This window comes from Diadema setosum, chromosome 18 (genome assembly GCF_964275005.1).
Source record: "Diadema setosum chromosome 18, eeDiaSeto1, whole genome shotgun sequence".
NCBI lineage: Eukaryota > Metazoa > Echinodermata > Echinoidea > Diadematoida > Diadematidae > Diadema > Diadema setosum.
The window spans coordinates 5,662,221-5,687,954 of record NC_092702.1 but is presented as its reverse complement, the minus strand read 5'-3'; the positions used below and the strand labels follow the sequence as shown (position 1 = coordinate 5,687,954).

General features: G+C 36.8%; 1 protein-coding gene across 1 annotated transcript in view; it reads left to right on the top strand.

The window, feature by feature from the left end:
* Positions 1-23,499, top strand: part of LOC140242151 (actin-binding LIM protein 1-like) — a 220,595-nt gene extending 197,096 nt beyond the window's left edge. Inside the window, exons 12-21 of the mRNA XM_072321916.1 lie at positions 1,484-1,635; positions 2,120-2,242; positions 3,560-3,716; positions 5,559-5,585; positions 11,630-11,688; positions 12,357-12,423; positions 12,868-13,004; positions 19,058-19,129; positions 20,373-20,501; positions 22,139-23,499. Coding sequence (XP_072178017.1) covers positions 1,484-1,635; positions 2,120-2,242; positions 3,560-3,716; positions 5,559-5,585; positions 11,630-11,688; positions 12,357-12,423; positions 12,868-13,004; positions 19,058-19,129; positions 20,373-20,486 — 908 coding nt within the window. The 3' untranslated portion in view covers positions 20,487-20,501; positions 22,139-23,499. The remainder of the gene's footprint in view (positions 1-1,483; positions 1,636-2,119; positions 2,243-3,559; positions 3,717-5,558; positions 5,586-11,629; positions 11,689-12,356; positions 12,424-12,867; positions 13,005-19,057; positions 19,130-20,372; positions 20,502-22,138) is intronic.
* The last annotated feature ends 2,235 nt before the right edge of the window (positions 23,500-25,734 follow it).

Below are 25,734 nucleotides of genomic sequence, written 5' to 3'. Positions count from 1 at the left end.
GAAAGATGTGGGGTTGAATCAAGAGTGAATATCCTCTCTATCAGACTTGATCCTTATAACTAGACATTTTACAATGTCTCTAATAGACATTACTGCTCCTATTCTAGCTACCTGGTGTAACAACCATTATATACAATAATAATTCTTTTAGAAATATACTAACCTATTTTGACACACAAAATATAATTATATCAAATAAAAGCAAAATATTCCACATCAGATATGAATGGTCAAAATCAAAAAGAAAAAGCTAAAGTGCACTTCAGGGTATATTGTAAACAGTGAAAAGATCTGCAATATTGATTTTCTGTATTATCGGAATATTTCAATATACAAGTATTTCAACAAGTATATTAACCAGTATTTTTATGAAATTTTGCAGGACTTGCTCTTGGTGCTTAAGATTGTTTGTACTCATTTGCATGGATGTGCTTTGTTCTTGCTGATCAATGATTTGCATGAGATGTTTATATATCAGATTGCAGCTTTTGTAAACTATATCTGCAGAAAAAAATAGATTCGTTGTAATTGCATGGTTACTCTTTTCAGTGAAGTTTGCAGCTGGCTGATGCACAAGTTTGCAATGAAGAAAACAAAAATGGAACAATTACATTATGAAATTCTGTTACATTCAATTGATTGATGTATACCTGTAATTGAAAATGTTATATTCTTATGTACGCTGTAAGTCATTTCAGTGGACAGAACATTATATTCACTGATAACTGGTACATTCTGCAATTCAGAGCTCTGCCAAAGGTTTGAGGTGTAGTGCCAGAGGCACAAACCAACAAACAAATGGTGAAGGGATTACTGGGGAAAGATTTAATGGTGTCATTGGGTTGCCATTTTAATTTTCAGTCTTTCCACTATGAGAGCATCAGGTTTTTGAAATCAGAATTATGCCCCTGTTTTGATTGAATAAATGTGAGGCTGTTGAGGTGGATGAAAAAGTCTTATTCATCAGTAAAATGTTAATTTAGTCACTCTTGCATCCATGCTGGGTATTTGCACATTATGGCAGAGTCATTGTTTGAGTTTTCATCTCTAATCTTGACTGGTGACAACATTGAAGTTATGCTGTAAAATGTATTTTGTGTACAAAGAGTTTAAGTGGTGCTTCTTGCTTTTGTATCACAAATTCAAGATCCCTCTAAGATCTGTCAGGTTTTATGTTTTGCTCTGAATTTTGCACCTGTCCAGTTGTCCTGATCATAGCTGTATTCTATATTGCAAAGACATTTTGTGCTTATTTTATCAAAAAGAATATATTACTTGCATGCAACCAAAACTATCGTATATGTATGTGCTATGTATTTGAAACCATGTGGATACATGTATGTTCAACAGTGTTGTGCTACTCCACTACAGTGATATGACAAAGTACTCCTTGCCCCTAATAAAAGTGTCCAAACAGGAAATTAATGCCACAAAGTGAATGATTCTGGCATTAACCTGCATCCTCCCCTCAATCTCCGGACAGGTGGTTACCGCCGGCGACCCCGCCCGCACAGTGCATTCGACGCCCTCAAGCCAAAGATGAAACCAGTGAAGGACGTTGCTCTGTCGGACGAACTCGTCAGGCAGTCCAAGTTCCCGGCAGCCAAGAAGCCAAATCCATCAGCACCTCCCAAGGTAGGCCCGGTGATGCGGGACCAATAAGAGGCCCAACTGGGATGAGCAGTGTATTGATTGGTGTATGCTTCACAGACATCATGTGGAGTCAGTGATACAGTGTGCATCTTTCACACAAATTCCTGGTGTTGATAAGTGAAGAAATAATCAAAGGCTGTAAAGGTGAATGTTACTTTCGCCTACAGATATATTCGTGAATAAGGAGGTTACAAACATTTTTGCGAGATTTTGTTTTTGTGATTTGACACCAAGGCTATTGTAAGGGCACCTATGCCTGACTGTTCACTCTGCAAATCTAATCCGATCAAGATCAGGTGGCAATATTTTCATAAAATTGTGTTGCAAAATTCACGGCCCAACAGTGATACGCAAAATTCACCAAAATTAAACCCCTGTGAAAATAACAGCTTTTACAGTGGTACAGATTGCCTTGGAAAGTAGACCATGACTTTAACCGACTGTCGTTATTATTATTTTCCACCAGATTGAGTCTGATATCTGGCCCGGTCCTCCAGCGTTGGCCAAATACCAGTATACGATGAGGAGCAAATCGATGGGAGACTTACACAACAGTGATGAGGAGGAGGAGAGACAGATAGATGCTGAGGTGAGATATACACACAGCCAGGAGGTAGATACAAGGAGGATGGAGAGAGACATAGATAGTATCAGAGGCAGAAGGAGAGATATATGTGATAGATGTAAATGCACAGAGAGAGGTAGATACAGAGAGATGGAGAGAGACATATATAGAATCAGAGGCAGAAAGAGAGATATATATGATAGATACAAATACAGAGAGAGAGGTAGATACAAGGGGGATGGAGAGAGACATTATATAGAATCAGAGGTAGAAGGAGAGATATATATGATATATACAAATACAGAGAGAGAGGTAGATACAAGGGGGATGGAGAGAGACATTATATAGAATCAGAGGTAGAAGGAGAGATATATATGATATATACAAATACAGAGAGAGAGGTAGATACAAGGGGATGGAGAGAGACATTATATAGAATCAGAGATAGAAGGAGAGATATAAACAGATACAAATACAGAGAGAGAGGTAGATACAAGGGGGATGGAAAGAGACATTATATAGAATCAGAGGTAGAAGGAGAGATATATGTGATAGATGTAAATACACAGAGAGAGGTAGATACAGAGAGATGGAGAGAGACATATATAGAATCAGAGGCAGAAGGAGAGATATATATGATAGATACAAATACAGAGAGAGAAAGAGAGGTAGAGGGTCTAAAGGAATCACAGACAGGAAAAGAGATAGCTAGTTGAAAGAAATGCAAAAAGAGAGAGAGGTAGATGCAGGGAGAGAGAGAGAGAGAGACATAAGTGAGATCAGAGGCAGAAGAGAGATATATGGTGGAAACAGAAACAGAGAGAGAAAGAGCAAGAGAGAGGGGGGGGGGGGAGAGTCAGATACAAAGAACTAAGGAAAGACATTGGCAGAATCAGAGACAGAAGGAGAGATAGAATGTAGAAACAGTTACAATCAAAGGCAGAAAGACAGATATATGGTAGAGACATACAAAGAGAGAAGGTATTATTGGAGTATAATTGGAGATACAGTGTAGAGACAGAAATAGAGCCAAAACAATCTGATTGAGAGAAAGAAACACAAGTGGCAGTAGACGGGATTTTCATGGATTCAACAAGAAAGAAACAAGGTCATGTGTGTCTCTGTAGAATTAGAATCATTGAGGAAAAGGGACATGTCACCAGAAATTGACACTACAGAGCTAATTTGAACTTCAGATCTTAACAACAACTCTAACTCTGTCATGCATGAGTGATTAGCATATGATTTGCAATGTATGAAAACCATTATTTTTTTTTATACATCAGCAACATCAGTTTTTTTTTTTCTTCTCCTCACCTATCTGTCTGCCTGTTCGTGCAGGTCTCAAAAGTGGACTCAGCCCTGGGAAAAGAAATTTTGAAGGCGGAGCTGAAGCAGAGGAAAATAAGCAACCTAGACCCAAGGAGCGCATCGAGGGCGCCGTCAGCCAACAAGGAACTTCCCACCGGTCCGAGGCATGACTCTTCCATGGATGCAGGTGAGGGAGAAGGTTCGCCCCTGTGAGATTCCGAAAATCTCAAATGGATGATAAGGCTTTCTTGTTCTTCCAAATAGTCAGGATGCAAATTTCAGATATTATATTGGCATGTCAAATCCACGAAATCAAGGATGCTCAGGTATATTGGATGATCTTTGTTTGATCATTGTACAGGTCTTATTTTATAGTCCTGTTGATGAAAACTGTTAAGTGGTGTCTCATGAAAGTGCAGCCTGAAGTACAACCCATCACAATCTACCATTGATACTGACTTTTTTTCTCTCTTCAAACCACTAGTGCAGAATCTTCCACTGTCAAACTGGTTGTCAGATGTAGGCAGATTTAATTCACAGCATAGCCAACCTTCCTATCCTAGAACAGAGCTTTTCAATCATTGCTCTTGGCAGCAAGTTCGTGTATCAAACTGAGCCTTAGGTGGATTATGATTTAAGCAACATCATATCACTCATTGGGGAGGTAAAATTATGTTATTAGCTTTGTCAATGAATTACATGGCTCTAAAATTAATGCTAGAAAACTTTGATTTTTTGGGGGGGAGGGGATGGATCCTATGCCTTTTTTCTTACAGAATTGCCAACAAGTGTTCATGAAAATCAGGGTGTGCTGTTTAATACAGACAAGAAGATGCTACAGTGCTTTCATAAAGTTTTTAACTGTGCAAGAAGATGAATGTCTTGACTTTGTGCATGTTTCTCTCTCTCATTCTTTGAAAAAGAGAAGAATCTATTTACTTTTGCACTATTTGAATACATATAAGAGAAGAGAAGCAGTGGGATAAACCGAGAGGAGAGAAAGAGATACATATAGATAGATTGACAGATAGATAGATAGATAAATAGATAGATAGATAGATAGATAGATAGACATATAGATAGATAGATAGATAGATACAGTTGAACCTCTTGTATTCGGACAAGTCGGGACCGGGGCTCATACGGATAAGGGATTTGGCCGGATATGGGAGACTCAGTGCTTTATACATGTACATATACATACATTGTACACATGTACTGATGTAGCCCATTGTAGTACCACATGTAGTAATGTGTATACTGCAACCTTTTCATTGTTACACTCAGTAACAGACCCCAAAATAGAGGTTTGTGTTTGCAAGAATGAAATCATTTTCTTTTATAAATTCTTGGGATGATTTACCTAAATAATTATTAAGAAATGTGTCAAGTATATGTAATTCATGTGTGTTTGTGTAGGAGTTCTCATGGAGTTGGGAATCCCCCTTTCCTCCCGTAATTATAATAAAAAAAAAAAATCACGGCGAGATTGCGTCCGTATAATAGAGAGATCCGGATAAAGGGAGGCCGGATAATAGAGGTTCAACTGTAGATAGATCGATAGATAGACATATAGATAGATAGATATATGGATAGATAGATAGATAGATCGATAGATAGACATATAGATAGATAGATAGATAGATAGACATGATAGATCGATCGATCGATCGATAGATAGAGAGAGAGAGAGAGAGAGAGAGAGAGAGAGGGAGAGAGAGGGAGACACACTAAGAACAGAGACAAGTTAAAAAAAAAGAAGAATCTCATTGATCTGGATTGAGCATGAGAAATGAATGGTTGTTACGATTTTGTGTACAATATGTATAATATATTGTATATGCATACTTTACTTCTATATCTGTATGTGATTATGGATACTATTCTCTTGTCTGTGTATGGTATGTTGCATCATTTAACTTTCTCTCCCCAGAGGAGAAGGGGAATTAGGTCAGGCATGTTACATCTATTGATCAATTATACCATACCTTTCATTTTTCTGGATGTGAATTGTCATTTCCACCTACAGTGGCATTGAAAGACCGAAAATACCGAGGTAAGAAAGTCTCTAGGAGGCAACCCCTCATCCGACTCTTCAACCTCCCCCCCAAATATTCCCAATGGAAGCACCCATCTTTCCATTGAACACGTGGCACGCCTAGAGTGTACCATTATGTGTGTAGTGGACACCACTATTAACCATGCTGACTGTTGACCTTGTGTTCAAAGTGCAGTCTTCCTTTCATGCCTCTGAGTGCAGAGAAGAGGTGCAGGGGTAGAAAGTTACAAAGTTCGAAGTAACCCCAGGGGTTGAAGGGTCAGAGGTCATTGAGCAAAGCATTCTTCCGATGGAATGATGACAAAATGAGTCTGCGATTTACTTGCATGATTTTATTTTTGTTTTATCTGACTCTTTCTATCTTTCTTGTGAAATTGTTGATTTTTCTGAACAATATCCTGTAAGCATCAGTTGTAAAATGGCTGGAGACAGAATTTTCCTTTGAATGAACAAAAACTACTTTGTATTTTCCAGTTGTCATGAATTCTGAACTGATTAAATGAGATGATTTGATACTTTCAAGTGGATGTTTCAACCTTACGCAAAATCTTAGGTCGTATTACATCTCATATCTAGATATCTTTATGAGCGGAATTTTGAAGAATGTTTTTCCTCCTGCAATGATTTTGTAATCTTGCCATGGATGATCCCCATAAATGGATCAACATTTTACCCGCTGACGATGCATCCCCGAAAATGTTGTCATGGTAACCGTCTCTTGGTTAAACTGATGCTGACAGGAGTCTGTGCCTCTCATCCTATTTTTCTATACTTTCTGAGACATTCTGACAGAATGCTGCATGATGTTCAAGAAACTTTTGTCCTTTGTTTGCATCTAGCAGCCAAAGACTAGTCTATTGATTAGACTTCAAAGTTCATGCCTTGAGGACATGATCGTGTTGTCATGGAAACCAAGAAGGGGAGGAAATAAGTTTACCTTGTCTACAGTATCTAGGAATATTACAGTCCATATAGTAATTAAGTTGATAAAATGTATGCGAAATACCAATATGATGAAGTAATTTTAACACATACATTTAATGATGTATTAAGTGCAAGCACTATTCTCCTAGACTCTTTAAACATCTTCTTTAGATATCAGACTCACCGACAAGTAGGTATAAGGTTAAATCACACCCTTGAAAGATGTTGCTGCACATATCACTTCTAACTGTCAAAATTTGCCATGATTCCGTGAATAGGGTATCCCTTTCCTTCCTGAAAATGTCAACCAAAAATAAGTCTGTTAACATGGCAACTCTACTTTAAATGTCACGTTGCTAAAGGGATCATGGTAGATTGTAAGTAATTCATACTGAATTGTGAAATGCCCATAGACTTAGTATGCAGGTCACCAGGTTCCCGTATTGAACGGGTTAAGAACAATTGAAGACCTAAAGTGATGGTTATTTAGTGAAAGTGAAAGTCCTAGGGGATCATAAGCTGACCTTTGCAATGGGATTGGGTGTTGGTCAGTTTGATCTGTCATGATCTCAGTAATGTATTCCGTAAGAAGATGCAATAAAGGGAAAAAAAAAACTTTCTTAATTTTGTTTTAGAATGTTGATTCAATTTCTGCATGTATCCCCACATATTATGGGATTTGATAAATTAGCCATTGGAGAAAGAAGTTAAATAGCATTGATGAAAGTGTACAATCTAAAAGATTTTTAAAAGAAGCATAATCGAGCACACCTGATTATCTTTTAGAGAAATGTATCATATTGCTCTGTTTCAGTCCTGATGGTTTCTTCTCGCAATGCTTTCACTCTGATTTATATTTGTTACTTTTAATCGTGAGGCTTATGGGAAATGATAGAAATGAATTAGAGTATTTCGAAATAACTTCCGAAGTTGTCTCATCTGCAAGTCATTATGAGACTCAAAATGAATGTCATTTCAGCCTTTATTTGCAACAAAATGGGTAAAATTTCAAGTATTTAAGTGAAGTACCTAAACCACATCTACATATTAGAGATGTACATGTGTACCTTTCAGAGTTTAAAAGAAGCAATAAAAAAAAAACCTACACAATAACTCAAACTGAAGTGATACTCAAATAAATGAAAGACTTCAAAGCCTTTAATTTCTCTCTTCCAAATCAGCAACTGACTTTTCTAAGACTGACAAATATTGCCAGCCAATCCTGGTTATGGAACAGTATACACAAAAGATTTATTAGGTTTTGGAGGTCTGTAGAATAACAATCATGACAGAAACCTCATAACAGAGACTATAAATCAACTCATTATGATCACAGTGCCTGTACATGTGCAATGTAGGAGCATCCCACCAATGCTAATATTTGTGTCGTAGCTGAGCAAGTCATCTGGACTTGTGTAATAGTGTAATTGTTCAGCAAACTAAAACATGCTAAGTGTGGGCGTTGCAATATTTGTAACTATAGTTGAATCATTCATAAATTGTTAATAAAAGTAATTGCTCTGGCCAGGGGAAAAAAAAAAAAGAAGAAGAGAAGGAACACTGTATCTTTAAGAACATTCAAGCTTTCCTGTGTGCAGTTTCCTAACGTGGTACAGTTGTTGAGGACATTTACCTTTTTAACTGGAGCCCTACCTACCTTAGTCAGTCTAATAGTCACAGACATAATGTGGAAATCCCCAATGCAGTCCCATTGTGTCACTTTTATGTGAGGTATACATAACAGGAATGGTGTTTCCCCTCTTGTAGTGGAGATGATTTAGTGTTACTACTTTGTTGATTGCCATTAACTGAAGCAGAGCAAATTGTTAAAAAAAAATTCAATTATGTAACACTGTTGTAAGGAATGTGTTCTTGTTTGACAATTTTTTTTTTTTTATGGTTGTAGCAAATATAAATCAGCTTGTAGAGTGTACAGTACATCTCAATGAAATGCACCTCCTGATACCACTAGTGTAAAAGCCCAAATATTTTCTCTAGAATCAGAATTAATAATCTCTTGCTTCCGTATATCCCTGGAATTGTTTGATGAGAAGTTCTTGTAGCTGCAGTGTAGGACCACCATGTTATGTTTGTCCTGTTGTGACTAAAGTCTACATCCCAATTATTTGTGGATTATAATACACTGCGTAGAAACTCAAAACATTTATTCCATATGTATTTCCTCCCACACCTCTCTGGGTGCAACTTCGTTGGAGAGTGCAAAGGCAGTAATGAATTTCTGGGAAGAGTGTATGATTGAATGTAGTATAGTGTTCATTCACAGATATATTTGAACCAATTTGAAAAGTAAAAAGAATTACTGATTATGACATGATTCAAGTTGAAGAAGAAGAAGAAAGAAAACTGTATATATTATTGGCAAAAGAAGATAAAAAAATAGATGTTGTGCAGATACTGGGGGGGGGGGCAATATGTACTTTAAATCCCATTGTTCCACAGAAGTTACAAAAAAGTTTATTGGAATAGGCTCCTGTAAACACAATATGAATATCTCAACCATCATTCTTTGTCATAGAAATGGATTTGAACATCTTAATGTGCTTTGTGGAAGATATTTTGAACATTAAAAACTATGAAAGAAGAAGTTTTGTTAATTTCTAGCATTTGCGACATCTTTTTCTTTTTAACTATTGGGAAAAAATTTTCTTTTTTACATATCAGATAAATGTATTACTTTCATTCTAGAGGAAAGGAAGAAAACTCTTCTTTATTATTTTTTGGGAAATAAAATCTGTGCTTTAGGTTGATGAACATATATATATTCCTTTATAGAACAGTCATGCTTTACTTCTTTCCAAACAATCCAGACCATTAATCAATTGTTGCACCCTTCAACTCATTAAACATTTTGTATCATTCTCTGTCATTTCTTTAGTCTTTACAACCAAAAAAATCTTGTTTAGTATTCTTACACCTAGATCCATTAGTGTCTTTGTGTACGTATATAAGGTTTGCAAATTGCAAATATTTGTTTTAACTTAGCTCAAAATGTGATGTTAGCTTTATCCCAATGGTTTAGATACTTGATGCTTCTTCTTCAAATCTTGTCCATGCTCTACATCATATCAATCTCTGTCAAAATTCATCCATTTTTTTCCATCATTTAGAGTTTCCTATCAATTACCAGATATCAATATGTAGGTGTTATTCTTCAGTGTGTAGATATAGCTACTCCTTGAATTGATCTGTCACGAAAGCTGTTTATTGCAGTCTGTAAAAATGCAGTGTGGAACTCTGCTTTATGAAGTGTGATTTCTTGAAGCATTTTTTTTTTTAGTGGTAGTAAAAAAGAGTAAAAAATGTAGCCATCTGTAGAATCCTGGATGCATCTATTCTTTGTGAAAGTGTAGTGTCAAGATATAATCCTTCAAACATTTAAGTATTCATGTGTGACATCATCCATAGCATTTGTCATCTGTATATGACAATGAAACTGCTGTTTACCTATTTTTATTCACAGATATTGCTTTTGTTAAAAATTAGTGTGTAGAAAAAGTATGTTATGACTCTTTTTAAGACTTTTTGGAGGGAGTGTAGTCCCCATTCTTAGTTTCCCATCACTTCCTGTAGCGATTTGTCAATATCCTTTTTGATAAAAGTAAAGTTGGCCATCAGCATTTCAATGTAGCATAAAAAAATTACATCACCAAGGCAGTATCTAGAGAAGACTGAGGTAACAGTTCTTAAAAACAAATTTAACACAGTTTAAAGTGAAGTGACATGAGCTGTGGTGAATTAGTATGCACAAGCTGTAATTCATTTAAACAGACATTAGTTTCAATTGTTGTGGTCAAAGCGATGAGAATGATAAGATTGTAGCGATGAAGGATCATTGTTTGGCATGGCGATTGACTTTGCATGTGATAAGTTGGATTTCTTTTTTTTTGCAATTTCATCATCAATTTTATTATTTTGCTTGTTAAAGAGGGCTGATTTGTATTAACACATTATCACATCATTCAAATGAGCACTTTGATGGCATGGAACAGCAATTCATACTAACTATAGTAATCTGAGGTCAACGTACAGGAATTTGATTAAAAAACAAACAAACAAACATTTCGCTATTTGGGAGAGCTTTTAATCCTAGATCTCCCGAGCAGGTGGAGATCTGCTGTCGTGTGCTTGTCATAAAAATATGTATATAGATGTTTCTCAGTCTGCAATAAGTCATTAGCAAGGCACAGTGGTACACTGTGTACGGACAGGGAACTGTTTCCCAGGATTTTCCCAGTTTTTAAAACTACGCTGTCATGTAGAGACAGACGTGATTACATCTTATGAAGGAGCCCCGTGATTTTATTCCATGCATGACTAATGGAAAATCATTTCACTCATGCGTAAACGGCACAAGACTATGAGATGAGTGAATTACAGTATATCTGACTCTACTACACTGTGTCTTTGCTCGGAGCAACACTAAAGCATGGCTGGCACCTTGTTTTCAAACATGGGGGGGGGGCACTTCTGGGTTTCATGAGCTAACAAAAAAATAAATAAATTAAAAAAAAGGTCTTCAGTGCAAAAACTAAGGCCTTACTGCACTTTTCATTCTATTTTCTTTTAGTGTCACTTCCAGAGTAAAAAAAGTGGGGGGGGGGAGTGGTGACACCATATGTATTCCTATGTACAGGTGCAAAAAAGTGGGGGGCCCAAGCCCCCCCCCCCCCCCTCCCCCCCAGTTCCACCGGCCCAGTAAAGTGACTTTAATGGTTTCAATTCAAGCAATATGAACCGTAGCAAGCGAAATATAAACATAGTTTGTTGTTGTGAAATATAAGAAATAAAGGAAAAAGTGAAATCAAAAGCAAAATGGTTTCCTGAAGGCATTTGTTGTAAACTCTGAAAGGTCTGGGTGTTTAAGCTCTGGTGAAATTTTCACTGCATGCCTAAATTGACCTCCTTCCTTCCTGTGATACCTCATGAGGGTTAGAATATGATTCAAGTGTGACAAAAAAATGAAAATTATTCGTGAAAACCATGAAAGAAGAAAGACAAAGGAGGTTAAGAGGTTGCAGCCCATGTTGACACTGTTGTGTTATCTCTCCAATCATACTAAGTGATTCTTTGATTGTCTTTTTTTTTTGATTATGCAGAAAATATAATGACGCCAAGAAGTTCAACTCTTCCACCGAACCTAAAATATGAGAGCCTGGTAAGAAACTTTGGTGTAAAGTTTATGAAGCCATTAACTTATTGTCTCTAACCCTGAGATTTGATGCTTTGCACTCAATACACAGGGAATGAAAAGAGATATCAGTGTGTTTCTCCTTGTAATACGCTGGGTAGTTGTAGCTTCTTGCCTTCATATTTGATTATTGCAATTTTTGAATATTTCTGTTTGTTTCATATCATAAATTCTGCCAAATGTTCACAAGGTCTTTGCAACCTTAATTAGAAATGTGTGTCATATTAGAGATCAACATTCAATTCACTGTACCTACTTGGCATACTTTTCCTAAATCATATTGACAAATTTTAGGTTTTATGTGTATGTTTGATTGTTTATTTCATCTGTTTGTTTTGTTTGGGCAGCCAACATTTGGAAGATTTTGAGGTGCTGTTTTGTGCTGAAGAAAAAAAAAGAAAATATGTGTGTAAAATAGATCACTTGCGTGAAAGATATGACTGTGCTGTTTGATGGAATGAAGGAAGAATAAGAATGTAAATGAGATTAATGTGTCTCTTTGTGCTTTTGTCATGCATTTCAGACTGATCTACATGTATACACAGTGCTATCACATTAGATAGGTAGTTGGGAGGTAGTATACATCATATTCTTTGATACATAATTGTATATTTTTTCCTTTTTCCACCAATCAGAGTGAAGCGTACAGGAAAGCCAACTCTCTCCCAATGAACGCCAGAAGTGGATCGTGGTACAGCGACGGTAAGATGTGACAAAATGTTTGACATTCTTTGATTCATCTCCAAAGAGTCTGGTTGTTCATAATTATGTAAACAAAGTAAGTAGATACATGCTAGTGACCATGCTGATCAAGTAGCTAGCTACAGGTGTAACTATAAAGTAAACGAATGAATGAACAGATGAATACACATGGGATATTTGCACCCTTATGTATGATCATTCATTTATTTATCAATATGATTATGTATTCATTTAAACAAAACAATCTTCATTTATGCATTTATCATTCATTCAGTCATTCTTTCATATTTATGTGTGCACAAAGATACACCTCATTCAATTTTAGGACATTTGTACTTAGTTCATAAAATGCAACGCTAAAAAAAAAAAAAAAATGAAGCGATTACAAACAAGGCAAAAATAATGACAAATTTCCCGACTCTGTTTTCTTGCTCCACCCTGCAGCAAACTCTGAGGGCTACATCTCCAACGGCTACGCCAGCAGCGGCGAGCTGTCCCCCCGCCTGGCCAACATGAGCGACCGCCAGCTGAGGACGCTGCGGATCACCACGGGCCGGTCCATGCCCGCCGTGGAGCCCAAGGTAGCTAAAGGGTCCAAGGCGGTCCGGATTTCCACCCCGGCCCCCAAAACCAGTACCCCTAGGATCGTACGTAGGGTCAAAGTTCAAGTAAGTCTGCCCTGTCGAGGTTCAAAGGTCGCGGGGCACGACTCCCCCCTCGATCGAACGCTCGGCAAGCCTGTGCACATGGATGGAAACCCAAGAAGGCACTTGACGCATTTGGCATGTTGGGCACAAACTTAGAGCAAGAGGGACCAGGAAATCATGATATAATTTCATATTCATAATCATTTGATTAAGTTTTTCTTATATTCCATTGTGGTATAGTAAATATATAATTTCCCCACCCCCTCCTCCTTTAAGTACAGTATATCAACTCACTTTCCCCATCAATAACATAAGTGAAGTAAATTTCTCACCCTGTGTTTGGAAAAGAGAGAGAGAGGGAGTGTGTGTGTCTGTGTGTGTGTGTGTTTGTGTGTGCATGTAACAGAGAGACAAAAACACACACATATCATCTGCCCATTCTAATCCTTGTTAAGTATCTGATATGTTATGGGACTTTTTTGTCGTTTTTTTTTTTTTTTTCATTTTGTAATATGTCTACCAAGCTCACTTAAATCATCTCAGCATATAGCAAAACAAAATGTGCACAAAATGATGTTCACATATACTGCAAAGAAGAACAGACAAAGAGCAAATCTAGTGCATGTAAAACTGGAAACAGATGATTCCTACAAGAGAAGAGATTGTACAAAGACTTTGCTAATGGTATTTAGAGGTAGCTTGATTTTTTTTTTTTTGTGGAACCACTTTTCATGCTTTCATGTCATGTGACATTAAAGGCATTGTTTGACAATGTTTCCTATAAATTTGAACTGTCCTCCATGCTATCAGTTTCTCTGATGATGTGAAATGACCGAGTTTCATTTAATATGACAGAAAAAAAAATCATCATCAGATGCTTCCGAATTTCAAAGATCAGTGAATGAACAGATTTTGGAAATGGTTTACTATCATGGTGACATTTTGACACAGGCATCATAATCATAACAGCAAAACTTTTTATAAAGATTTGTTTGCTTTTCATGTTTTTTTTTTTCATGCACTTCAATATCATTTTGCATCTCGGACAGCTATCTTCAGAAAAAAAGCAAAAAGCAAACTGAGCCTCAGCATTGTTTAAGAAACAGTGTCTTCATTCCACTTAAGTGTAGAAAAAAAAAAAAACAGCTCAAAGTCTTTGGAGGTAATGTTTTCACGGTTGCTTTTGTTTATTCAAGGTAATAACTACAAGTAAGGAAGTGATATTCAGCATATTTCATTGTCTCTTGGATCGCTCAGTGGAATGCATCCTGACATTAACAATATTATATTTTGCATGTCTCTCTATCTTTTTTTTTTTTTTTTTTTTTTGCTTGGCTTCTCTAATCATTGCATTATTGATGCGGTTGCCACGACAACACCCACTCACTAACCCCTAACCACCACACAAGTTGCCTGAGACGTCTCCGCCGAAGGAAAAAGGAGCCTCTATGAACGATATGCCTGTGGTATGTCTACTAACAGCTCGACAGTTGCGCATATTGTAGCATTGTGATAGATGACCTTAAGAGTCCCTGTGTGGTAATGGTGCCAAATGTGGATGGATGCTGGCTTATGAAGTACGTTTTGGACGCATGATCGCACAAATTTTCAGGTGTTATGCTTGATGTTGTGAGCCAGCCAGATTGAAACAAATTGACAAGAGCACTTGATGAAGATACCATCCACTGAAATAAACCATCATCTATATAGATAGATGTGCCTAGCAGTATATTTATTTATCAATTTTTTCTTTTAGGCAGAAGAATATGAGATCATAAAGGGATTTTCAAAGTCTTGATCAATTATCCATTTATTTAATGTACTATTGGATATGTTGATTTTTTTTTATATGATTGTGAAAGAAGAGTGGGGTTTTGCCTATTTTGTGCCTAAAAATTTTCCAAATCTGTACTTTGGTTTTACTGTAGACACAATACAGACTCTGTTGCAGTAACTTTCCTCGTTTCTACCATTTTTGTTTCTTTTAATAGCACTGAATAGCAGAGTGCCATTATTCAGATTTTAAAAACCGCTTCTAAGGTTGCACAAGGTTAAACAGACAGAGGTCCTGATATTTCCATCTGTTCGTTTGAATAGTCACAATATATTAAAGAGCAAATTATGTTGTTATCATTTTCATGGATCCCAAAGTTGATTCCTGTACAATTGTTGCCTGGGTGTTTTTTGTTTTTGTTTTGGGGTTTTCTTTTTTGTTTTGTTTTTCAAAAGAGTGTAAAGCTACATTTCATGCATTTTTAAACGGATTGAGAACACATGAATTGAGAACAGCAGAGAGAAAGAGAGATGCAGTGAAAGATATATATCATTCCAGCTCATCAATGAAGCACTCATTAAGAGATTACTGTAAAGTAGATGCAGTCATACAATGTATGTATACAAAAGGACATTTTTTTTTTGCATGTCTATTTTTTTTTATATATTAAACGGGACACTTTTTCTGCTCCACATGCACTCAAAGCAGGGCAGCACTTTAACATCAAGAATTTTTGCAATTTTGCGAGCTGTCTTTTCATTTCTTTCTTCTCCATGTAATTGTCACGTTTGATACCATCACATGGGAAAACTTGGTTGCATAATGGTATCTTACCCTATAAATAAAATGTAAATTTGTTCCATCTTTCTATGCATCATTTATCAATCAATTTGTCAGTGCATTTATTCAGATTACACCATATATTGCTGCTTTACAAAACAGTGGAATAAATATAAATGAATTACAACCCCCCCCCCAACAAAAAAAGCATTAGTTGTTCCCATCTGATAATTCATTTCATTTTAAAAAGCACATGTCCGAGAGCAAAAAGCTCCATGTTATGTTTTAACCTATTTAAAATGAGCTGATTTTGCTCTATAATGCACTTCCCATAGACACATGCCAAAGTACTGTATACTGAGGACTAGACACATGCCAAAGTACTGTATACTCAGGACTGGTGTTCGACGGGTTAACTCTTTATGTGCCATGGTGGAAACCCCCTGTGTGCCACGTTATTCTGAGACACGAAGATAGTCATGCTTGGAGAAAGAATTCTGTTTTTCCAATCTGTATAACTTCTGCAAATTTCTGTTAAGCTGGACATAATAGTGAGCAAAGATAAAGAGGAATGCCAAACTTTGCTTCCATATACCATGTATAACAATTCTATTTTCAATTTTTCTTTTGAATTACCAGTTACTACATTACTGTAAAGGAATGACTTTTGCACATAAAATAGTGACAGAAACTTAAAGTGTACATGTAAAATCTAGTTGGGAACACCGCTTGATAGTCATTCACCACATAGAATGCAAGCCGTATGTGAGAGGAACAAAAGCGCGAGAAACGCTTTGATTGTGCCGCGGGATTAGAAATTTATCGATTGGTTTTGGCGGCTTTGTTTGTTGAGTAGAATATGCGAAGTTGGCACGCCGTCGACTGAGTCGGAAGTGCGAACGTGGCACATAAAGAGTTAATGGCATCATAGTCATTGATTCTATACAGACAAAGAAGATAAAAATACAAAGCTGGAAACTTGTCCATTGCTTCTTTGTAGAAGTGATTAATACTAACAATAAGCAGAAGCTTGAAAATAAGCAGGAATAGTCATTACCAGTCAAAGGTTTATATTTTACCAATCATATTGAGAGCTGACTATGACTTCGAAATTTGCTTTCTTTAGATAGGTGATTATGAACAAATTTTGTGAAGTCCTCTTTGAAAGCAAATTTTCTTTCCCATATCACTGTTTGTATCCCACTCAATCAGTCTAAGATGGGGAAGGAGGTAATGTCTTTGCATATTTTGCCTGCTTTGGTGGTTTTTTATCAATTGTTTTTAGAGTATGCCATGGATGTGGGCAATCATCACCTCAACCTCCCCCCCCCCCCAAACCTTCCCGCAAATATCCTGCTGATCATATGTGCATAGATCCATGAATATCCCACTGGTCAGATGTGCATACAATCTCATGTCCAGTTTCCAACTGACCCTTGTTGATGACGCCTCATGATGACTTTCCTTTGTGAGATTTTACAACCATATGATTTTTTTTTTTTTAGTTGAATGGTAAAAATACTTATTCAAACTTTGACACAAACCAACCAATGTCAGTCTAATCCAGGTTTGTATGAAGCTCTTGTGAAACTATAAAGGACTAATTAAACAGAAAATGCCTCAAAATCATTCTGAATGTCTAATTATGCAGTTGCTGCCTCACTTTTGGCTATGCTGGACTAGCTGGGAGTAAATAAATAACAGAAACTTTGAGAAGAATGTTATCCACAACTGCTGCCATCATGGCTATTGGTATTTGGGACAGGGTATTATGTGTAAAGCCTATTTTTCATTTTGCTAAAAGCCTTCTTCATGTTTTATCCTGCCCATAGTCTAGCTGCAAAGGGGATAATTTCTTTATGGTTGGTTTTTGTATTTTTCTTTTAAACCGAAGTAATCTTTTCGCTTTTTGTATGTTCTATGATTTGCATCAAAATTATGACATTTGTAACTTGGAGAGGGGAATACTTTTCTGCAATATTTATGGGCAAATGCTAATATTGAGGGTGAATTTAGAGGATTTTTACCTTACCTTGCAATCACCCAATGTTGTGAAGCCAATAAAGGTGCAAAAATAAACCTTTCCCCTGGCAAGCAAGCAAGCTACCCATTCTGTTTTCATCCCTTTCTTGTGAGTGCCTTGATCTCACACAGCGTGTATCTCCTGCTTGCGAGTGACCTTTGACCGCTGCATGATATTATTGTGTGTATACACACATAATCGTTTTCATGCAATTTTTGAACAGATGGTATGTGTTTAGCAGAAAATGAAGGTGTTAAAAGTTGTGATATTTTAAGGGATTTGATGTTAAGAAAGAATATTGGGAGTTTTACTTTTTTCCCCAAATTGATCTGTTGCATAGTCTAGAGTGAAATCATAAAAGTAGAACATATCAGGATGGGTGTAGAATATGGTATTGTGAATGTTCAAATGGTGCAAATTTGCTTTCAAACTCCTAGAGTATGTCTCAATCCATTAATTGCTTAAAGTAACTTTAAAAGTGGAAATTTCAAGTGACAAATTTCTCGGCACTTACATAAGTGTAAAATGAATTTTGCATATTCTAAATTCCAATGTAGACTGTCCACAGATTACTATCACCACTGTGTAAATTCATGCGGTCTTAACTAAAGTAAACCACATGTTTACAAAGGGTATTATTTGTAGGGAGAATCACAGCATGTGGAAAATATTTGTGAATTCATGTTGACATCTGCAAATATTCCTTGTTTGCAGCAGACATTTTGTGACATCAAGTATATATGATTAGAATAATGGTACAGCGACCGAGTGTATCATGTGTTTAGTAAAAGTACAATGTATGCATCTAGAGGGACACCTTGCATGATATGCATGAGAATGGCCTGTGTGCATGAATAGGAAGTCGGTCAAGTCTTTGTGACTTAAATAGGAGACAATTATACTATATGAGAGAGAGTGTTATGATACAGATTGTATATCTTTTCTGATGCTGAAATGATATCCTTTGATAGCTGTCCACCTTTCAGAATCCAATGTTAAAAGTTACAATCTTACCATTAACATGCTGCATATTGTAAATTGTGATGGGGAAAAAAAAGTTGAAGGCTTGAAAAGGTTAATGGATGCCTTAAAATTGCTGCCAAAATGAGCCACATATTTTGAATTTTGGCATTTGATATATTTCTAAAACCACTCAATGTCATCACTGAAAGCTTCCTGCTACTCACTTCTGCATATGATGTGAACCACTAGCCAGCTTTGACAAAATGGTTTTTCTATGTCTAAATGTATTGTTTTATTCAATTGTATGAAGTTTATTTAGTCAGTTGGGTAATTATTGTAGCCAGTTTAGTCATAATATTATATTTACCAAACATTTTAGAGTCTTACTTGAATAGATTGTGAAGTACATAAAATAATTCAATGTCTCTATGTGTCTCTCTCCTGTAGTTGTATCCACTTGAAGTACTTAGGACCACAAACTACAGACTACCCAAAGATGTGGACAGAACTCATCTAGAGGTAAGATGGTGTTCCTCCTCTTCCTTCTCTTCTCCTCCTGTTACAATCTCATTCTTTTCTTCCTGTCTTTCTCTTCTACCATTTATCTATTCGTGACTTTTCTTCTCTCTTACCCTTCTCCACCCCTTCTTCTGTACAATCTCCTCCTTCCTTAATCTTTCTCCTTCTTTTCATCCTTGTCTTTCTTCTTCTCTTTTTCCTCCTTATTGTCTGTGACTTCCCTACCATCCTCTAATCCTTATCCTCCTCCTCTTCCCCTTCTCCTTTTGTATAATTTCCTCTTTTTTTCCTTCCTGTCTCTCTCTCCTCCTCCTCCACCTCCTTCATCTCTTTATCCTTGTCTTTTCTTCTTCAGTCTTCCCTCCTGAGTTTCCAGGACTCTCCTGTCATTCCTCGCTCCTCTTTGTCCTCTTCTCCTTCATTCTGATCTCCTCCTCGTCTCTTTTCTCCTCCTCCATTTCATCCTTGTCTTTATTTTTGTCGTCATCTCCATCTTCCATGACTTCTCTATCACCCTCTGCTCCTCCTTCTCATCTTCCTTCCCATCTTATTTACAATCTTCTCCTTCCCTTCTTGTCTTTCTCCTCCTCCTTTTCATCCTCGTCTTCATCTTCCTTTATCTTTCCTACTCGCAGTACAATTCTAATGACATCTTCCCATCATCCCCTGCTCCTCCTCCTCCTCTTCTGATTCTTTTCCATCTTTAGATCCCCTACTTTTTTCCTTCCGGTCTTTCTCATCCTAATCCATCTTCTCATCCTTGTCTTTTTCATCCTATGTCTTTCCTCCATATTTTCCATCACATCCAGTCATCCTCTGCCCCTTCTTGTACTCTTCTACTTGCTTTTCCTTGTGTACAATCTCCCCTTCTTCCCTTCTTGTCTTTCTCTTTCTCTTCCTTTCCATCCTTGTATCTGTATCTTCCTTTGTCTTTCATGACTTCCCAATCATCCTCTCCTCCTTCTTCTGCTCCCTCCTCTTGTTTTCTGCCTCCTCACTCCTTTCATCTTCTTCCTCATGTTTTAAATCACTTTCTCCTTTAGACTCCTCTTCCTACATATCTTTCTCCTCCCATTTTCCTTCCATCATGTCATTCCCTCTGTCTTTCTTCATCACTATTTAGACATGCTGTCTTGTTGCTCTTCTTAGACATGCTGTTTTGTTGCTCTTCTTTTTGTGTGTGTGTCTTAATTGGTGCAAACAGATCGTGAAAAATTGCGTCTTTCTTCTCTTCCCAACTCAGTATCATCTGTCGAATGAAGACTTCTACCGAGCCTTTGGTATGACCTTTGAAGACTTCCACATACTTCCAAGATGGCGGCAAGTGACGCTGAAGAAACAGGCTTTGCTTTTCTGAGTCAGTGAGTATTAGGTGAGTGTGTGTATAAATATGTGTTCTGTGTTCATTTGTAACATCACCGTATACAGTGGTTAAAGATAGGAATCCATGATTTCTCCTAGTTTACAAAATCATCATCTCAGGCACCAAAATAAAGACAGAATTCTGATTTTTTTTTTTTTTTTGAGGGCCTTGTTGTAGGAGACATTCAGCCTGCATTACCAAACTGAAACATATTGAGTAGCAAGAAATCATTCCATTTCCATTTTTTTTTCAATAGTGTATTGTGTTTACAACATGATGCATAACACCAATCAAATGTCTTTTTGTATGTGTGTGTATTCCTGTTTTTGGTGCTGAGTCAGGCTGAATTGTCTTTCTTTTTTCTTATTTTTGTACAAATCTAGATTAATGTCAATGTAGCACCAGTATTTGAGCTGCATAAAAATGAAGATGTATACTTACAAATGTAAATACAGAAGAAGTTCTGATTTATATACAGGCATTTTGTAATTCCTAGTACTATTCTGACATTTAATTGCCGTTATCATCATCATATGTGACCCGCTACAACAAAATGGTCCTAAAGTCGCGCACGGTCGAAGCCGTGAAAATCGAGTTTGAAGTCAGAGCATCAAAATTGGTCAAAACTTACGATTTTCTGAACTTGACATATTACTAGAGTCTGACATGTCTTCTATCATCTGTCGAAATTTTGAAGCAAAATGATGAAAGGAAAGACTAAAAAATAGCGTTTTTCTGGGCCATGTTTTTTTTTTGGCGTTTCAACGAAGTAGAAACTGGTTCGAACATTTGGAGTGAGCGCCACACATAGGCTCCGCCCCTAACAACGACCAGAGTGATCTCATTGGTCTGTTTGCTGCTTGCCGCTAACCGAAGCGTGAAGCTCGCACACTGCCCAGTCGACTGGTGCGTGCTGGCGGGGTGCGCTATGCCCAGCGGCTTCTCCTACCATCCTGGTCACTGGTTGGTCAGTGAGGAGACCGCCGACGCTGTGTTTGAATGAGCATTTCGGGGGTTGCTAGGGCTTACCGTCTATTGTTCGGAGGTGAAAACTGACTTGCGTGTGCTTTGATCGTGATTGCGTCGCAAGGAGAACTTTTAGGGCGCTTTTCTCGAAACAGTGATTTCCCAGACGTATCGACATGCTCTCTTTTAAACATCGATATCTCCGCATCCGATTATTTTTATACGATGTGTTATATATCAATTTAGAGCAGAAAGATTAGGGATTTGTGTCATGCAATTTTCAAATAATCGACCTCGCCCGACTTTAGGACCATTTTGTTGTAGCGGGTCACATATTTGTAGTCATCTTCATTATCATCTTTATGTCATGATTATGATCATCATCTTATCATTACCATCATCATAATCATCATCTTCATCATCATCATCATCTTTGTCATAATCATCTTCATCTTCATTATCATCATCATCATCATCATCACCTTCTTAGTCATCATCATCGTCATCATCACCTTCGTAGTCATCATCTTCATCATCTTCATCGTCATCATCATCATCGTAATCATCATCTTCTATTTGTGATTGTCAAAATCATCATCATCATCATCATACAGAAAACAATGAATTCCTTTTAGTAATACATACCCTTACCGTTGTATCTCCTTCATTATGTGTTGTAGGTCTCAAGTGCATAGCATTGAAAGCAAGGCGTCCGCGTTTGATGGTGGTGGGGATTTGAGCAGCTGACGAATGCACAGTTCCAAGGAGGTCGTCGTTATCAACTTCAACAAAAATCGGCTGAATCTACTCTAATAGGATGGAGGAGACTGAGTGACGGAGATGCGTTTCAGTTTGGTCTCTCACGGTTGGGACTGGACTAGATTTGTTTTATTGACACTATTAAAGAAAGGGCAAGTTGCAAGATTGATGTCATATAAATTTGATATCAGATGTGAATATCCAGTGACTCTTGAAGAATTTGCTCATTGTGCATGCATTTTTGTGTGATCTGAGAAAGACAAAAAGAGGATTTGATTAAAAGAAAAAAAAACTATAAAATCACCTTAATTCAAATGAGTAGACACACTCAAACACGTATTGTTTTTGCAAGCATATAGTGCACGTACAGTGTAAATTTTACACATTTTGAACACACTTTATATAGCTACTAACACGAAAACTTTGTGAATTAGTACATGTACTGTATATAAGTTCACATATTTCACACTGCATGTACGCAAGTCCTATGCAAAATGGCGAAGTGGAGTGCGCTGAAGAATTTTAGGAGCAAGACTACATGTGGGCTTGTCATGCCTCTGCCACATACATTGACAAAAAAAACAAAAAAACAATATGAATAAATGTCAAAGTCTTGAGAGTAAACCAAGCAAGGCATATATTTAAGAAATGGTGATTTAATTGACCGCGATGTTATGGTGGTGTTGATTTGATTGGTGATTTTGATGAGAATGGCAGTGGATGTTAAGCAAATGGTCAGCTAACTCAGTTAGCATCATTTGTTATCACCAAAGAATGGCAATTGGACAGATATCATCAACATATTTCGTGGCTGTTGTAGCGTGACCTCGTAATAAAAGCAGCGTAGACATAACATAGCAATTTAGTTTCTGAGTTACGCCCGTGTGGTTCATCAGTTTCTCTCATTGATAGTCCAACACAGTAAGATTGAAAAGATATAATGTATATGTCATATACAAAGTGTACATAGAGAGATCTAATGTTGATATGTAGGGAAGAAAAACAAAACAAAACTTGGACAGTTCTGCTTTTCTGAAGAGCGAGCATACTGTACATAGTTTTTCTTTTTATATAGATTTCTTTTCACTGGTCTGAGAGATCAAGCGTCCGTGTAATTTGGATGACAAATGCCTTCATCGTTAGTGTCGCTGCTGAATTTTTGTCTACCAACAGTCCCCCACATCCCTGGATTTTATTTCCTCCCTTGTTTTTAAGTCAATGCTGGAGTTGGGAGAAGTTGGAAGAGATGATGCCCTCTTCTTGCTTGTTTGCAAAAAAGAATAAATAAATTTTGAAAATGGTGTAGTCTTGTCCTATTAATTTCGTTGTGATGGAAGTTTGGATTGCTGTTCTTGTAAGACTTATCTCCTCTAGCTTTAGATTGGTAGTCGCTACACTATTACAAAATATGTACATAGTGTTTTGTTATGCAGTGTCTCGACAAAATAGCCTTGCGCTAAGACTACCTAATATCTGACGTCACCTGAGCAGTGCTTTTAGAAGAAGATCGTCAACGTGTCACCCTGGCTTGATGCAGGACGCTTTGTTAGTAACAGGCAACGATACCTTTACGAGGACAATCATCTTTATTTCTACGTCAAAACCATCTCCAAGTCCTTTTGCTTTGTAGAGAGTAATGATTAACCCTTTGACTGCTACTTCGTTGAAGTACCATTGACATCTTGTACAGTATAGTTGGTATCGATGCTGACATAGATAATGCAGATAGGCACCAGTCCATAGCATCCGTGCGTTGTTTGACAGTGCAGTACCTGTATTTACATGCTGCCATCTGTTGTTGTTCGTGCCATCGAGGGCAAACCGCCACGGCTCATTTTTGTGTGATTATGAAGTGACTAGAATTTGCTCATGCGAAGTCACCATTTGTTCAGAAGCTAACAGCCATAACGAATCAAACTTCTTGTTGTTGTTTTTTTGTTGCGATCAATTGCATGGCCGTGAAGGGGGTATAAAATCAGTAAAATTGCTTCTAAACACTTGCAAATATCTACAGGATTCACCTTCTGTACACCCCTTTAAAATACTTACAAGTAATTTTCATGCCTCTATTTTTTTTTTTGTGAAGTGCAACTGATATACATTGAAGGTTGTTGGGATCCAGTGCATTTCATCTCTAATTTTTCCATATTTTCCGACAGTGGTAGCTGGTATATTAGTATGATTAAAAATTTGTTGAATTTCAGCTCAAATTAGGTGAACAGTTTGAAACTAATCTGTATTCATTCAATGACTGTATTCATTATCATTTTACTTTGAATGCTCAAGGCATTTTCCAGTGGCCTTAAAAAGAGAAAGCAGTCACTTCATTATTTCAACTGATCAATGTAGCAGGACAGCCAGATTGATAGTTTGACATGTTTTACCTGAGAAGTTATGGTTAGTATTTCTTGTTCACGACAACCTTCAATGTTTAGCAAATAATATGTGAGCTGCCAGCTTATACCAACAGAAGATTTGAGAAAAAAAAAAGGTTAAAAAAATAACAAAAATGTAATTATGATAAATATATCTCAGCCATTTAAAGCTCTTACTTCTGACCAATGGTAAATTATTGTTATGTTATTTGTCATTTTGTTCTTGTATATGTAACATGTGCCCATTGATGTTGGACAGTCATACAAGTAATGGCCATGTTTTCTTTGTGCACCATATCTTATGTATTAGACTGTTGGAATGCCAAGCACTTGGCAAAATTTAACTTTAAAGAAATCATGATGTAACTGTCGAAAGTGCAAAGTATATTTTGATGACCAGATTTGCATTAGGTGAGAAATTAAATTATGTGAGTGGAGTAATTTAAGATTTAATAATGCAAATGAAAATTATAGATTTCCAATGATATTATGATGTTGGATGCAAAACCACCTCTTCCATTCATTGTATGAATTCTCATGTCTGTCATAACTTATATTTGTTATCAAATAAGTAAATACTCATGTTTTACAATGTTAGCGTGCTTTTTACCCCAAATTGGACATTTAATTGTTCCGCCTGTTGAAAGTCTTCTTTGAAGTGTATTCACTTTCTTGAAAACAGAGGAATTGAGTAGTTGGATATGTGTTGGTATTTAAGATAATGTTCAGTCGGCTGGTTTCAATTCCAGTGTATTTTTCTTTTGGACAAAATGTTGCTTTTGGTTCATCTGTATAAAGTGTAGAAATAATGTTATGTGAATAAGAGCTTTTTATTTGCACTGCACTTGAGTATCATCAGCTGGATATATATGTATGTTCTATTATTTATGCTCATCGTGAAAGTGCTAGACTGTGGAAATGTGTTGTCTTTATGCGTAAAAACTGAAATATAATTTTATCTACTGCATGGCTTCAAGAAAATTATGTTTTAAGTGCAAGGGTATTTTGCCAGTTTTATTTTTCTGATGGAATTCCTCATTGTGAACATGCATGTTGAATCTGGCATTATCTTTTCAAAGAAAAACATGCAATTTTTATCCAAAATTAAGTCAGCTCTCCAGAATTTCAGTTCAGGCAAGTTA